Below are 15306 nucleotides of genomic sequence, written 5' to 3' on the forward strand. Positions count from 1 at the left end.
ATCATCTCCGCCTGGAAGGCGGCGGGCGTGAGGACGCCCATGCTGCGCACCGACACCCCCCCTCCCCCGCCCGCCCTCCCCCCCGGCCCCGCCCCCCTTCGGCCCCCCTGCTGGCCGCCGTTGTGGGGCGTCTGCGACGGGGGGGTGCTACTCTCTACCACACTCAGCTGGAGGCTAGGGGCACCTTGGACAGCGCAGCGGGGCGAAGGGGCGGGGGCCGCGGCCGGGGCGTCCCTCGGCGGGCTGGGGGGCGCCGGCCCGTGGGTCTGGGGGGGCCGGAGGCGGGGCTCCAGCGCCGGGGGGGTCTGCGCCGCGGGGGGGTGGCCCAGCAGGGGGAGGGGCGGCTGGGGCGACCGCTGCAGGGAGGAGCTGGAGAGGAGGGAGTGCTGGTAGGAGAGAGGCGACGAGGCCGAGGCCCTGGGCCCCGGGCCCCGCAGACTGTCGCTGAAGGACAGGTTCTGGAGGGAGGGGGAGGGGGGGGAGAGGGGGGGGAGGGAGGGAGAGAGGGGGAGGAGAGAGGAGGAGAACAGATCATTATATGAGGGTGACATTCAGGCTACGTTTACATGATGACGGTCTGAACAGAAGACGCAAAAGTGGCGACGCGTCTTCACTTTTTATTCGGCGTTTAGACAAGCGTTTTCGCGAGGAAATCTGCGTGCATACGGTGACGCAAAAGTGTGTGGAATTCGATTGGGTATGCATGGTGGTGCTGTGATACACTATCACACAACACCACCAAGTCTGAGCGCATGCATAGAATCTTCCTCCTTCTCTTATGCGCCGCGAAAACCAAAACATAATTACAGATCCTGCCAGAGCAGCTTGACGGTCCGACGCATGGAAATAATCCAACATGTTTGTTTATTTCCCTGTACTGGCGCATTTAATGCGGCGTAAACGCGTACGCGACGTGAGCAGATCTGAGCAGAGTTTCGAGTCTTGGCAGTGTCGACGGAAACGCTACAGCGGAGCATATTCAAGTTTTCTACTCTGCAGGGTGATTTGCGTTTTTAGGCCCCAAAAACGCTGTCAACGTCTAAACGAAATGCACTTCCGATAAAATATTTTGTCGTTTTTACCCACAAGCGTCCTCGTGTAAACGGGGCCTAAGACGGAAGGAGAAATCTAAAAAAAAAGGGACCTCATTATCATTTTCTGATTCCTCCCAGCTCTAAGAACAGAGCCTCTGATTGGCTCCAGATGCTCCTCCATTGTAGAATGTTTCGACCAATGGGATGACGTTTTTCTGATATATACATTTCACGTGCCCTTGGCTTTGACTCGGGTTTGCTAAAGATGTATTACCTAAGTGGACCTCAACTTTAGTGAAGTTTTCCTTAAAACAAATTAAAACAAGATCCCAACGGTATTCCCTGACCCGTTCCTCACCAGTTTGGGCATGTCGTAGGCCAGGGACCGGGCCGAACTCCGGATCTTGCTGTTTCTCCTGAAGGGACAAGAAGGAAGTCCGGGTTAGCTCCAAACTACACACTGAGAGATGGTTCCGGACCACTCCGGCCCCCCAGATCCTCACCTCTGGTAGGGGGTCCGCTTTGTGCCGCTGTCCCTCACGTAATCCACCAGCTGCTTCTGAGTCCGCCCACTACAAACAGACCACAGCTTCAGTTGAACAGAAAAACAACAACTCCCAGGATGCAACAGTTACATCAGGTGTTCACAGAGTATCTTTGGATACCTAATGTTATTGTGGTTTGGGTATTATTGGCTGATACTTTTATTCAAAGCAACTGAGACCTGTGTGACTGTACTAGAGTCACACTTAGAGTGTTGTTTAAAAATCTAAGTTTTCTAAGAGCCAGAAGGAGCTACCTGTATCTGAAGGAGGAGGAGCTACCTGCATCTGAGGGGGAGGAGCTACCTTTATTTGAAGGGGGAGGAGCCAGTGAAGGAGGAGGAGCTACCTGTATCTGAAGGAGGAGGAGCCAGTTGAGGAGGAGGAGCTACCTGTATCTGAAGGAGGAGCCTCTGCTGAACAGGATGGCCTTGGTGGGGGGCAGCGGCTGGTCCAGCAGGCGGAAGAAGGAGTGGTGCTCCACGCAGTTCTTCCAGAAGATCTTACACTGGTCCCGGGAGCCCATCAGGAACTCCAGGGTGTCCTGGTGGGGCCCCTGGGGTCACAGGAGGGGACAGTGTTACAATATGGAGTTTAAACTATGGTAATAGAGCCAATAGTCAGGTATATCAATCTAGACCCAATTTAAAAGATGATGGTAAAATAATATAATCTAGAGCTTCCATCTACCTAGCTCTACTTCCACCTAGCTCTACACCTAGCGCTACATCCAGCTAGCTCTACATCCAGCTAGCTCTACATCCAGCTAGCTCTACACCTAGCTCTACATCCAGCTAGCTCTACACCTAGCTCTACATCCAGCTAGCTCTACACCTAGCTCTACATCCAGCTAGCTCTACACCTAGCTCTACATCCAGCTAGCTCTACACCTAGCTCTACACCTAGCTCTACATCCAGCTAGCTCTACTCCTAGCTCTACATCCAGCTAGCTCTACTCCTAGCTCTACATCCAGCTATCCGTCAGTACGTACATGAACCTCGGGGTGAAGTTTGATCAGGAAGCGTTTCCTCTTGAAGCTCAGCTTGCGGATCTTGGACCAGTTGAAGGTGTTTATCCTCGTGTTTCCCTGCAGAGAACCCATCGTTACTACACAGTACTACTACCTGAAGAGGCACATTTAATACTATCCAACATAAACTATGAAAAGAACATAAAAGTATTACAAAACAAATAAATGCATTCATAATATTTGTAGAAAGGATTTGGTTATAAAATAATACGTTCAAGTGGCCTTATGAAACTGAAATAATAGATGTTTTGAATGGTTAGACAGAATTTCATAATTTATAATCATAGTTTATAAGCGTATCTGTATTTTCATAGTGATGCGCCTCACAGGCTGTGTCTCCAGGCTGGAAGGCGTTGGGGTGGGTCAACGACTGGTTGTCATGGCAGCGTGTATCAGGACTCACCTGGAACACCTGGAGCCCCATGTGGGCCACGGACAGGTTGATCTTGGTGCCCTCGCGGTCCGACGCCGGGTGGAACCGGACTCCGTACATCTCCAGCTTGCGGGCGATCTCCAAAACCTGGAAGTCGGACTCCGCCGGAGTCTGTCCCCTGGAGAGAGAGAGAGAGAGCCAACACACACTTTAACACCTCGTAATCTCAAACCGGATTGCTGGCTGCATTATCTCCACAGACGGGAATGATTCAGAGGAAAACCACTGGGCTGAGTTTTATTTATCGAAATGATGGAAGTAAAAGTGGGTGATGGCAGCAGTGATAAAGTGCAATAGTTGTCGGTTTAAAGCAAGTTAAATTACTTATATTCTTAATATGAAAGGAATGGATAAGAAAAAGGGTTCAAATTTATTTCGTGAATTTTATTGACACTTTCCATTTGCCCATGTCCACAGACAGATAATCAGGCTGTGTTTAATTACAGCTGAGGAAGAGCAGGACGAAGAGTTCGGTATAACAGACATTTCAGTTGCTCAACCGTTTTCCCGCCTATTCACGTCTAGCGCTAGCTAGCCAACCAGCGTAGCCTGGGTCAAAAACGTATTCACCAACCGCCTCCTCATCAGTGCACAACCGACGTCAAACTGTAAACTTCCTGGACATCTCAAGTGTGAGATTACAAACCGAACAATCTGCCAGCGCCTAGCAATCTGTCCAATCACCACCACATTCTAATTCTGTTCATCCGTTCAGCGTCAAAATCTTCTTAGCGACCCCTCCCCCCACTTCTCCCCACGGCTGCCCTACTAGCCTGACGGCTAATAGACAAAGGATTACTAGCCGCGCGTCCAGCAAGACTTCCCGGGGAACGGATTAGCGTAGCACAGTGCCGGGATGAGGATGGGCTCCCCCACTGGCCACTGAGGGGAACTGCCAGGTTACAAAACAAAGAGGCTGAGGGGAAAGTTCTGGAAGGGTTGCTGATTAAATGCTGTATTAGATAATTGGCATATAAGGCTCTATAATTGTGGCAGCGCTTGTAAGGAAGGCTTGTTTACCATGGCTATGGTATGTTTAACTGTTTTCGGCTGATGCTTGCGGTTGAACAACAAAGAAGGGTTCATCCTTAAAATAGTTAAGATATTTGTTTTAATGATCAAGGAATGAAGGAGTTTAGCTACATACCTGATAGGGAATGAAGAAGTAAAACTAATAAACGTTCTATTGTGTATCACCTAATTGTGCTAAATTTAGCACACACACAAAGTGACATTACCCAATCTACGACTCATTCAACCGTCGATGGAACATTCTCAGAGAGTACATCATAAACTACAGCGCTCGTTCAGAGGAATTCAGACCACAGAGGGCTGGAACGCTGACGGCATAGCAGTGCTGTGTTTCTTTACTAAGAAGGTCATAGAGGAGACGAGAGCCACCGTCAGAATAATTCTGCATTCTTTAAGAATCCACAACGGAAGGGGGTCGCATAAATCTGCATGTACAGCGACGCACGGCTGTAAATGGTTGCGTTTGTGCTGCTCAACATAGAAAATACTGTGTGTGTGTGTGTGTGTGTGTGTGTGTGTGTGTGTGTGTGTGTGTGTGTGTGTGTGTGTGTGTGTGTGTGTGTGTGTGTGTGTGTGTGTGTGTGTGTGTGTGTGTGTGTGTGTGTGTGTGTGTGTGTGTGTGTGTGTGTGTGTGTGTGTGTGGAACGGGGTCCAGGGACTTTAGAGGTATTGGGGCTAGGATCCTGGAGTTTGAGAGCCACCTGGGCGGCCGACCATTGCCAAACCCCCTCCAGCTCTACATCTCTCTCCAGCTCTACATCTCTCTCCAGCTCTACATCTCTCTCCAGCTCTACATCTCTCTCCAGCTCTACATCTCTCTCCAGCTCTACATCTCTCTCCAGCTCTACATCTCTCTCCAGCTCTACATCTCTCTCCAGCTCTACATCTCTCTCCAGCTCTACATCTCTCTCCAGCTCTACATCTCTCTCCAGCTCTACATCTCACTCCAGCTCTACGTCTCTCTCCAGCTCTACATCTCTCTCCAGCTCTACATCTCTCTCCAGCTCTACATCTCTCTCCAGCTCTACATCTCTCTCCAGCTCTACATCTCTCTCCAGCTCTACATCTCTCTCCAGCTCTACATCTCTCTCCAGCTCTACATCTCTCTCCAGCTCTACATCTCACTCCAGCTCTACATCTCACTCCAGCTCTACGTCTCTCTCCAGCTCTACATCTCTCTCCAGCTCTACATCTCTCTCCAGCTCTACATCTCACTCCAGCTCTACATCTCACTCCAGCTCTACATCTCTCTAGCTCTACATCTCTCTCTGGCTCTACATCTCTCTCTCTAGCTCTAGATCTCTCTAGCTCTACATCTCTCTCTCTCTAGCTCTACATCTCTCTCTCTAGCTCTACGTCTCTCTCTAGCTCCAACTCCACATGCTACCTCTACCTACTAGCTAGCTAATTTATCTGCATCTTTACCGAGTTCACTTCACACAACCCCACCGAGCTATGGCGCCTTGTTTTAGAGAGAAAGAGACGGAGACAAAGACCAGGAGAGAGAGGACCGGGAGAGAGAGGACCGGGAGAGAGAGGACCGGGAGAGAGAGGACCGGGAGAGAGAGGACCGGGAGAGAGAAGACCGGGAGAGAGAGGACCGGGAGAGAGAGGACCAGGAGAGAGAGGACCGGGAGAGAGAGGACCGGGAGAGAGAGGACCGGGAGAGAGAGGACCGGGAGAGAGAGGACCGGGAGAGAGAGGACCGGGAGAGAGAGGCCATCATATAGCCACAGAGAGTCGACCAAGAGAGAAAGACTCACAGCCCAGGAGGGAGGGACTGACGGACAAGGAGAGGCCGAGAGCTAGAGGAAGACAGACGAGAGCGACAGACAGTGGAGCAGAACCGAACCCAGAGGAGGGGCAGCGGACTCACAAGTGTCTCCGGTGGAAGTCCATGATGCGGTCCTGGACCTTGTCCTGGTAGGGCAGCAGGGTGTTCAGCCTCAGGTAGTCCCGATCCCCCAGCTCGTCATAGTCCCCGATCTCCGCTGTGGGACGGAAACACATTCATCATCAAACCCGCCTTCATCACAGAGACGTAGAAATATATATCTACGTTTTTTAGCTGGTAAACAGACTATATATAGGTGCTATACAGCCCGTCTATAGATGCTATACAGCCCGTCTATAGGTGCTATACAGCCCGTCTATAGATGCTATACAGCCCGTCTATAGATGCTATACAGCCCGTCTATAGATGCTATACAGCCCGTCTATAGGTGCTATACAGCCCGTCTATAGGTGCTATACAGCCCGTCTATAGATGCTATACAGCCCGTCTATAGATGCTATACAGCCCGTCTATAGATGCTATACAGCCCGTCTATAGGTGCTATACAGCCCGTCTATAGGTGCTATACAGCCCGTCTATAGATGCTATACAGCCCGTCTATAGATGCTATACAGCCCGTCTATAGATGCTATACAGCCCGTCTATAGATGCTATACAGCCCGTCTATAGATGCTATACAGCCCGTCTATAGATGCTATACAGCCCGTCTATAGATGCTATACAGCCTGTATATAGATGCTATACAGCCCGTATATAGATGCTATACAGCCCGTCTATAGATGCTATACAGCCCGTCTATAGATGCTATACAGCCCGTCTATAGATGCTATACAGCCCGTCTATAGATGCTATACAGCCCGTATATAGATGCTATACAGCCCGTCTATAGATGCTATACAGCCCGTATATAGGCGCGGGACGTACACTGGACGAGGTGCGAGGCCAGCAGAGCGCCCGTGTTCTCCGTGCACAGCAGCCTGGCCTCCATGAGGTCCCTCTTCATCTGCAGGGAGAACAGGTACCTGCACACACACACACACACACACACACACACACACACACACACACACACACACACACACACACACACACACACACACACACACACACACACACACACACACACACACACACACACACACACGGTTAAAACATTAGAATGCTATAACCTTATATAAGCTGTTACAGAACACCGTTGTAGGATGACACAAATAAAGATATTGAGAATAAGTTATCCTGAATAAATGTTAGGGTGGTGGTGGGGGTGATGTTGTTGAGGATGGGGACGGGGTGCTGGGGGAGGTGGAGGTGATGGGGTTGGTGGGGTTGGGATGATGGTGGGGGTGGTGGTGAAGCTGGTGGAGGTGATGGAGGCGGAGGTGACGGGGGTGATGGGGGTCTGACCTGGTGTACTCCTCCTGGATCTGTCCGGGGTCGGGGGGGAAGAACTTGACCGACAGCCTGAAGAGCGTGTTGGCCGGTCCTGGAGGGGAGAGCGACACACAGGGGTTAACCAACCCCCTACCCACAATGCAGTGCGGTGGGGGGGGGGGGGGGGGGGGGGCAGGGCAGACTTACTTCTGACTTGTCTCACGATGGGCTTGATGGGCTCCAACCACACCTGAAGAAGAGGAGGAGGAGGACGAAGAGTGAGCGACAACACTGAAATAACATTCAGAACAACCTCCTGATAACACGGGCTGCCCTAGAGACCGAGGCAGCCGGTATCAGACACACACACACACACACACCTTTCCGCTCATTTTGAATACCGCCGCATATGCGGATCTGATTTACATGCGTTTAAATATGTCGCTACAGACCACTAAGGCTTTGCAAGGTAAACATGGCTCACGCAGGAACAAGCCCTTCTGTCATTCCACTGATAACAGCCTCTATTCCTGAGATAGTTCTAGTGCAGTGGTTCTAGGGACGCGTACGCCTAGGGATACTTTGGAGTACTGCAGGGGGTACTCAATTTATTTATTTTTTTAATGGACGAGGGGTTGAAACGTAAATTTGAAACGGGGAGAAAGGAGAATCTGTGACAAAGAAAGCGCATCAAGAAACACCAAAATGTCTTTTGTGGGGAGAAATAAGCTTATTTTTATTTATTCTTTTAGAACCACTGTTCTGGTGGATGAGGCCACACGTTACGTCATGACCAAGTTAGCCTCTGGACAGAAAATATGTGAAGTGCTTAGCTTTGTGTAAACGCTGCTTTGTGAAGCACGCGATCCAGATACAAACCGCCCGACGTGGAGCCTGAGGTCATTGTTGAGAGAATGTAAGAAAACTAAATGTAAACAGCAGTCCTGAAGTCTGCGTCGCCCTAATCTCTTACGAATGGACCCCCCAGGCCAGAGGGACGCCTCAACAGGTCCACATAACTCCAGCTACCTGCCTGGTCTGAGGTCAGTCTGGTCAACAGCAGAGCAGAGTCTGACCATCGTGTAACAAACAGAGTGGCAGACAGTCACACGCACACACGCACAGACACACACGCCTATACATACCCAGTTCATCTGCGTGTTCTGGAACTCCAGACCAAAGTAGTCGTTCTCGATGAGGTTGCCCCTCTGGAAGACCTCCGACAGCAGAGTCTGACCGAGAGACTTCGTCTGAGGAACAAACAAACGCATCATGAAGGTTCCTGTTTGGACATGTTCAAAAGAGTTATGGGAGATGGATTATCAGGATAAATAACCTTAGGCACTTCCCTGCTTGCCAAAAAAAAAAGCAATGCACACAGAATATGAATAATAATGTTAAACTCCTGTCCATCCATTCAGATTTATAACCTGAATCTTAATTCAAGACTATCTAACCAAGGTAAAGGTGAGAGCACTAAAACATTGATTTATAACAACGGTAGAACGTTGTATAATACAAGGCCAAACATAACAGAACAAATATGCGTACCTGCATAGGAAATATTCTCTATATTCTGGTGAAACACACAACACAACAATGTCAGACAAATACACTTAGAAACTAATGTACACACAGAACCACACACACACACACACACACACACACACACACACACACACACACACACACACACACACACACACACACACACACACACACACACACACACACACACACACACACACACACACACACACACACACACACACATCAGAGTGAGCACTGCCTAGCAACCAAAATCCACACACTTTGTGTTTATTTGAAAGATTAACTCATTTAGGCGTCCGAGCCACGCCCGTCCAACACAAGAGCAGCAGGCGGTCTGAACCAGGCGGTCTGAACCAGGCGGTCTGAACCAGGCGGTCTGAACCAGGCGGTCTGAACCAGGCCGTCTGAACCAGGCCGTCTGAACCAGGCCGTCTGAACCAGGCCGTCTGAACCAGGCCGTCTGAACCAGGCCGTCTGAACCAGGCCGTCTGAACCAGGCCGTCTGAACCAGGCCGTCTCCACCAGTCAATTCCTTCCTCACCCATCAGTGGGGACATGAACACGTTATAGCATACGATTCAAATCCTCACACTGCACATCAAACCTTCCCTGATATATCACAGCTTAATAACCACATCATCCATACATTCAAGTTATGATAGCATTAGCATCAACGGCCCATGTTATGACTGCATTAGCATCATAGCTCGATGTCATGACTGCATTAGCATCAAGGCTCCATGTTATGACTGCATTAGCATCATAGCACCGTGTTATGATCAATGTAGCATCATACTTCAATAGTATGACGGCTTTAGCATCATAGCTCCATGTCATGACTGCATTAGCATCATAGCTCCATGTTATAGCATGGGTAGAAAGCAGACAGGCTGCAGCCCCAGTTACACAAAGCACCCCCTAAAAACGTTACATCATGTGATGACATAACGCAAGATATTCCTGAACTTGGTATGAACCAGATCGTGTTTAGCGTAGCTCCGAATGCTACGGCTACCCGTCTGGTCCCAGTCTACTCTGAGTCAGAACACTAGCCGGAAGAGTAGGTCCTCCTCTCCGAACACCGCCGTGGGGCGCGCGCGGGGGGGGGGGCCGGAAGCAGTCTGGCGTTCACCGTAGCGATGGGTGCCGTTTGTTTTTCCTGAAATACGGACTAATTGCTACGTGCCAGGAACAAGTAGCTCTTGAGGTCTGGAACCGGAGCCTGCGACATTTTGGGAAAATTATAGACTTTCACATCTGGTTGTAATGCTGAATTGTATTTTAAAAGCCTTGTAAAAACCGGTGCTTTTGCCTATGCGAGCGTGAAGTACGGTATTACAGCGCCACAAAAGGAAAGATATGTACTGCCCTATAGCCATGTTTTTTTGTGTTTAATTATTAGTCCAGTGCAGCCAAGGGCAGTAACATGGGCCTGCAGCAGTACACGCACTGGCTGGACGGGAAGAGCGCTGGTACTGAACCACGGAGTGACGCTCAGTGGGAGCTGTGGTGGAGATCTGTGGGAGAACACGCTTCAGAAGGTGGTTCGGAACACAGACGGATGCATCAATCCGTCTCTGGCCTTCTCACAGGTCAAGGGTTTGGTCATCCAGCCGGGATTCAGAGATCCACTCTCATACTCTACGACACTCTGTTCCACAAGGGGAAAGATACGATAACGTCGCATCAGAGAGAGGTAGCTGTCACTCGTCACCATTGAACGGTGTTTGTTTCCATCGGGGCATTAAGTATAATTAAACTGACTCAGACTCACTCAAACTCAATTGTGTATACTTTCACAGCCCTTTGAATACCGGTACTCGTTTTTCAAACCATTTTAAGCGAGAGCCCCGAAAAACCGTCCCCTCAACCTCGGTGGCCTCTAAACTAGGGATGCAAATTATCGAGTAATTCATTAATCGATAGTTGTTTCATCTTATCGATCGATGATCGATTAATTGATAAGCGGCAATTCTTCTGAGAAGCTGAATTTCCTTCTGAATGTGACACATTTAGGTGGTAATTCAACAAAGTCGTTTAGTTGTTGTACTTTAAAATACTTCCACATATTGTGCATTTGGCGTCTTTGTCGTCATTAACCAACTTAAAGTGGCTCCATACTGCACTCCGTTTTGCCCTCTTCATCGTGTCAGTGTCCCGCTTTTCGTTTGTCTTGTCCTGCCGTGTTCCAATACCCGTACTGTCCGTACTTACTAGCCAAAATTTGAGTACGCAGTACTCCAATTCAGATCCGGCGAAAAGAAGTATACTTCAAGGACCCGGATGCCGTACTCAAAACGGGCTAATCGTGAAGTGTGGATCGAAGGACACTCCCCGTACTCAACGGCAGCCTTCTTAGCTACGTAGCAGAAGAGGCGGAGCCAGGCTCAGCCAAAGTCGGCGCATTTTCCACATAGCCTGCATTAATAGTCATTTTGTAGTTTTTATAGTTTTTATAGCTTTTTATAGCTGCTAGGCGTAAATAGTTCACCGTTCAAAGCGGGATGTTTATTGCGGGGGAGGAGCCACGGCGGCAGTCGTGATCGTAATTTCCGGTTAGTGCACCACGGAGTACTCGATTTGGAACAGCACTCGCATCTGAAAAATTAACGTAGTAGCCAGTGCGGATAGTATACTTCCTTTAAGTATACTCATGGAAGTACGGATATTGGAACACGGCACTGCTTTGCTTGTGTTCCCGCTTGTGTTCCCGCGTGTGCGTCAAGTACGTCCGGCGTCAAGTGCGCCCTCACGTGGACGGTTGGGGAATTACGGGTTAAAATGCGATTAATTGCAAGTAATTTATTTTAATCGAGTAATCTCTTATCGACAATTAATCGATAATCGATTAATTGTTTGCATCCCTACTCTAAACACAACGTCACTAAGAGGAATCCCTTACAGAACTCTAAACTAATGAACATCGATGTCCACACTCGCTGGGGAGTCATGATTCCATTCAGTGTTGCCATCGGCTCTCAGAGAGGTGTGGAAGGTGATTGGTCGACTGAGAGTTCCGTGGCCTGACGACGGGCTGCCAAGTGTTCGTCACTATCGACCATCGTGAAGCGTGGGTTCAAACGGTTGCTAGGTCAACCGAGCGGTTCTGTGGAGCACGGCCCGGTAGCCCCCCCCCCCCCCCCCCGGTACCAGAACCCCCGCCCCGAAGGTTTGAACAGACCAACCCCGGGACGGAGGGCAGCGGCGGGACACGGTGACTCGTGTCCCGGTCACAGGGGAAGTGTTCTCCACAGGTCCAGCCTGGCGTTACTCATTAACCCAACGAGGACTCATTACCCCAACAAGGCCCGCCAGTCAACCGTGCAGGGCATGGTCACAACAAAACAAACCACCGCCATCCCCCCTCCATCAGGAGAGAGGTTTAGTCTACTTTATATCTATATATCTATACATCTATATCAATATCTATCCAGGAAAGTTGGTTTATTCTGCATTATCTATCGATCTAACCACCTATATCTTTATACCTAATATTCAAATACTTTACTCTCTGTATACATCTTTCTAAATGTATATATCTCCAACTTAATCTCTATTTATAACTATGTCTTTCTATACATCGATCTCCAGAAGTAGAGATGGTTTGGGCTATCATTTCTCTTTGTGTAGAATGAAACGATGGTTTCATTCTAAACTAAGTAAAACTGGTCCCAGACATGTTATTCGTCTTCATGGCGCGTGAGCCCTGTTCTGGTTGACCAGCACAATATAATACGCTCCTTTATCCACCAGGTCCGATCTGAGTGGAATTCCCCCCACAGAAAACACACAACTTTAACTGGTTCTTCGGCTGGCATGACCGGCGTGTCAAAACAGCCTGCAGCACATGCCTGAATCATGTGCTCAGACAGACGTCACACAGAGAGCGCTCCCAGAGCGACAGAGCTTCTCGTCTGACTTCACAACAGCGACACAGGAGGAGAGTTCAAGAGAACAACAACCTATAAACTTATACACGACCAAACCCAACCCAGGCCTGTGACATTTGGGATCCTAAAATAGGAGCCGCCGGTTACCAACAGCCGACGTAGACAAAGACGGGGCCGGAATAAGGGCTGGCTTTGTGTACACATTAACAGAACTTTAACCCCATCCTGCGCAGAGAGAACAGCCTTCAGATAGCACACTGCTAACCCGGGGAAGCTAGCATACACGTCAAGTACAGACTAGACGGGCTGCTTTAAGGTTGTTAGAACTGAATTATTGTGTTTGTTGTTAATACATCTCTGTTCCTCCTTACTCTGTTTCAAAGTGGTGTTCAATTGACTTATTATTCATCACATTCACAGCCACTTCTAGTGAATTCAGATTCCCCAAAATGTGTGCTGTGCTCAAGGCCTGAGACTCAAACCCTGCACCTTGGACTGGGAGGTGAACCCCCCCGGCGCCCACACTACCCAGCCTGTGCGCCTTCAAATAATAACATACCGGGGAACCGAACGTCCTCAGACACCTTACTATCAAATTATTTATCACTTTGATACAAAGCGATGTACCGTGAATTCAGATCAAAGTGATTAGTTTGTGCGTGCGTGCGTGCGTTCGTGCGTTCGTGCACAGCCAACACCAGCATGACAATAGCCCAGTGGAAGAACCCTTCTACTTTAGACACGGGTCACCAGGTCACTGAATCACACCCAGCCAACAAGCAGGCTCTCCTGCAGAAACATCTGGTTCCCATAATCCAGGGGGGGAGGCGGGGGAGGGATGAGGGAGGCTGGGGAGAGTCGAGGGAGGCGGGAGTGTGCTTAGGATAAAGGTCTCAGAGAACGCCTTTGAACCCCCCGTATCGGCCGGTCTTTGCTGGTCTCGGAGCAGAGATGTTTTAACCCCACTGGAATCAACATCTGGGTCAATAAAGGTTCAACAAAGCGCTTTGTTTGAACGACTCAAGCGGCCCAACAGGTTGAACCGCCCCCCCCAGCAGGGAGCTGTGATCCCGGGGGAGCACGTCGCGGGACAGGTTAGCGCTGCGTCGACGGTTCACCGCGGAGGTAGCCCCGCAGGGGGGAGGGGCGGCGGCGGCGCGTTGGGGCTTGTTGGGTCGGGGCTGTTTCCCTTTCACACACTCGAGCGTGACGCCACGCCCCAGAGGAGCTTTACGATACGAGACCGACCGACCGGCCGGGCGGAACCAACCGGTAGCGACCGGTACTGCCGGGACGTACGTTTACGCTTCAGAGCTGGCAGTGGAAAACGACTAGCATTACAATACGCTGTTTTTATATTCGGATAACCAAAAATAATATAGCAAGACTCTGTGTGTCTGGACCGTTGGGTGAGTGTGTACTCAGAACCACTGGACCAGATGTGGGGGGTTTGTTTGCAAAAGACAACCCGAACACAGAGACACTAATCAGGCCAGAGTTTACCCCCTTTCACTGCGTTATCCCACACCTAGACACTAGTCACACACAGACAGCTAGACACTAGTCACACACACACACAGCTAGACACTAGTCACACACACACAGCTAGACACTAGTGACACACAAACATTAACACAGACAGACACTAGTAAAACACACCTAGACACTAGTAAAACACACCTAGACACTAGTAAAACACACCTAGACACTAGTAAAACACACCTAGACACTAGTCACACACACACACACACACACACACACACACACACACACACACACACACACACACACACACACACACACACACACACACACACACACACACACACACACACACACACACACACACACACACACACACAGCTGCTGAACAACAGTCCAAGTATTTCCATTTGTCAGGACTTTGCCGTCCAGCAGTTTTACCCGGCGGCGCTTTAGAGAGCAGACAGATGGACTCAGAGCTACGGTGGCTGACTCAGGCCGTGCTACTGTAGCCCAGATCACTGCTCCAAACACGCACGCCAGTAACCAGCCTTCAAAGTTTGTTGTTCTCTGTATTCTAGTCCCTGCCTGGTTTGTTGGTTCTGCCCCCTGCTGTGGTCAACAAGTGTGGTTCGACTACTGGAGGGGTTGCACCAGCTGGGACCGGCTGGTTTGAACTCCTAGGGACGGAGAATGGTTTTAACTCTTGGGGGAGGGATGCTAGTTTTAGCTATTGAGGGAGAGGCTAGCTTAAACTCCATGGGAACCGACACTAGTTTTGGCCAGGAGTCCAAACCAACCAGCTAGTTTGAGCTCTAGGGAAGGCTGGTTTGGAACCCCCTCTCGCTCCCGTTCGGGATCCGGATCACCGAGTCCATCATCCAGCTGTGATATGCAGCCAACGGTCGACGCTAGCGGCGGTCGACCGTCCAGCTCCTCAACCTCAACCCCGTTATAACTCTTCCACGCTTTCTCCCTGAACGTCTCTTTGTTCAAGATCTCTTTCAGAAGGGTGATAATGATGTCAGGAATCTGGAGAAGGTGAGAGGCTCCTCGCCTGAAGACTAACAAAGGAAATGAGGAGCGAAGGTCACGCAAACCCCGCTGTTACTGAACATGTTCTCACACATCCCATCATTACTACG

The 15306-nt window shown here is 49.8% G+C and overlaps 1 protein-coding gene across 4 annotated transcripts in view; it reads right to left on the reverse strand.

Annotated features, from left to right (window-relative positions):
- farp2 (FERM, RhoGEF and pleckstrin domain protein 2) overlaps window positions 1–15306 on the reverse strand; it is a 39854-nt gene that overhangs the window by 18977 nt on the left and 5571 nt on the right. For all 4 annotated transcript variants that reach the window (XM_056603226.1, XM_056603225.1, XM_056603227.1 and 1 more), the window contains exons 3-13: window positions 8384–8488; window positions 7446–7488; window positions 7272–7350; window positions 6792–6889; window positions 5949–6063; window positions 3011–3158; window positions 2569–2664; window positions 1969–2132; window positions 1538–1606; window positions 1393–1450; window positions 185–458 (exon numbers count right to left, since the gene is read on the reverse strand). In XM_056603226.1, coding sequence (XP_056459201.1) covers window positions 185–458; window positions 1393–1450; window positions 1538–1606; window positions 1969–2132; window positions 2569–2664; window positions 3011–3158; window positions 5949–6063; window positions 6792–6889; window positions 7272–7350; window positions 7446–7488; window positions 8384–8488 — 1249 coding nt within the window. The remainder of the gene's footprint in view (window positions 1–184; window positions 459–1392; window positions 1451–1537; window positions 1607–1968; window positions 2133–2568; window positions 2665–3010; window positions 3159–5948; window positions 6064–6791; window positions 6890–7271; window positions 7351–7445; window positions 7489–8383; window positions 8489–15306) is intronic.

The sequence above is a fragment of the Gadus chalcogrammus genome, chromosome 12 (genome assembly GCF_026213295.1).
Source record: "Gadus chalcogrammus isolate NIFS_2021 chromosome 12, NIFS_Gcha_1.0, whole genome shotgun sequence".
NCBI lineage: Eukaryota > Metazoa > Chordata > Actinopteri > Gadiformes > Gadidae > Gadus > Gadus chalcogrammus.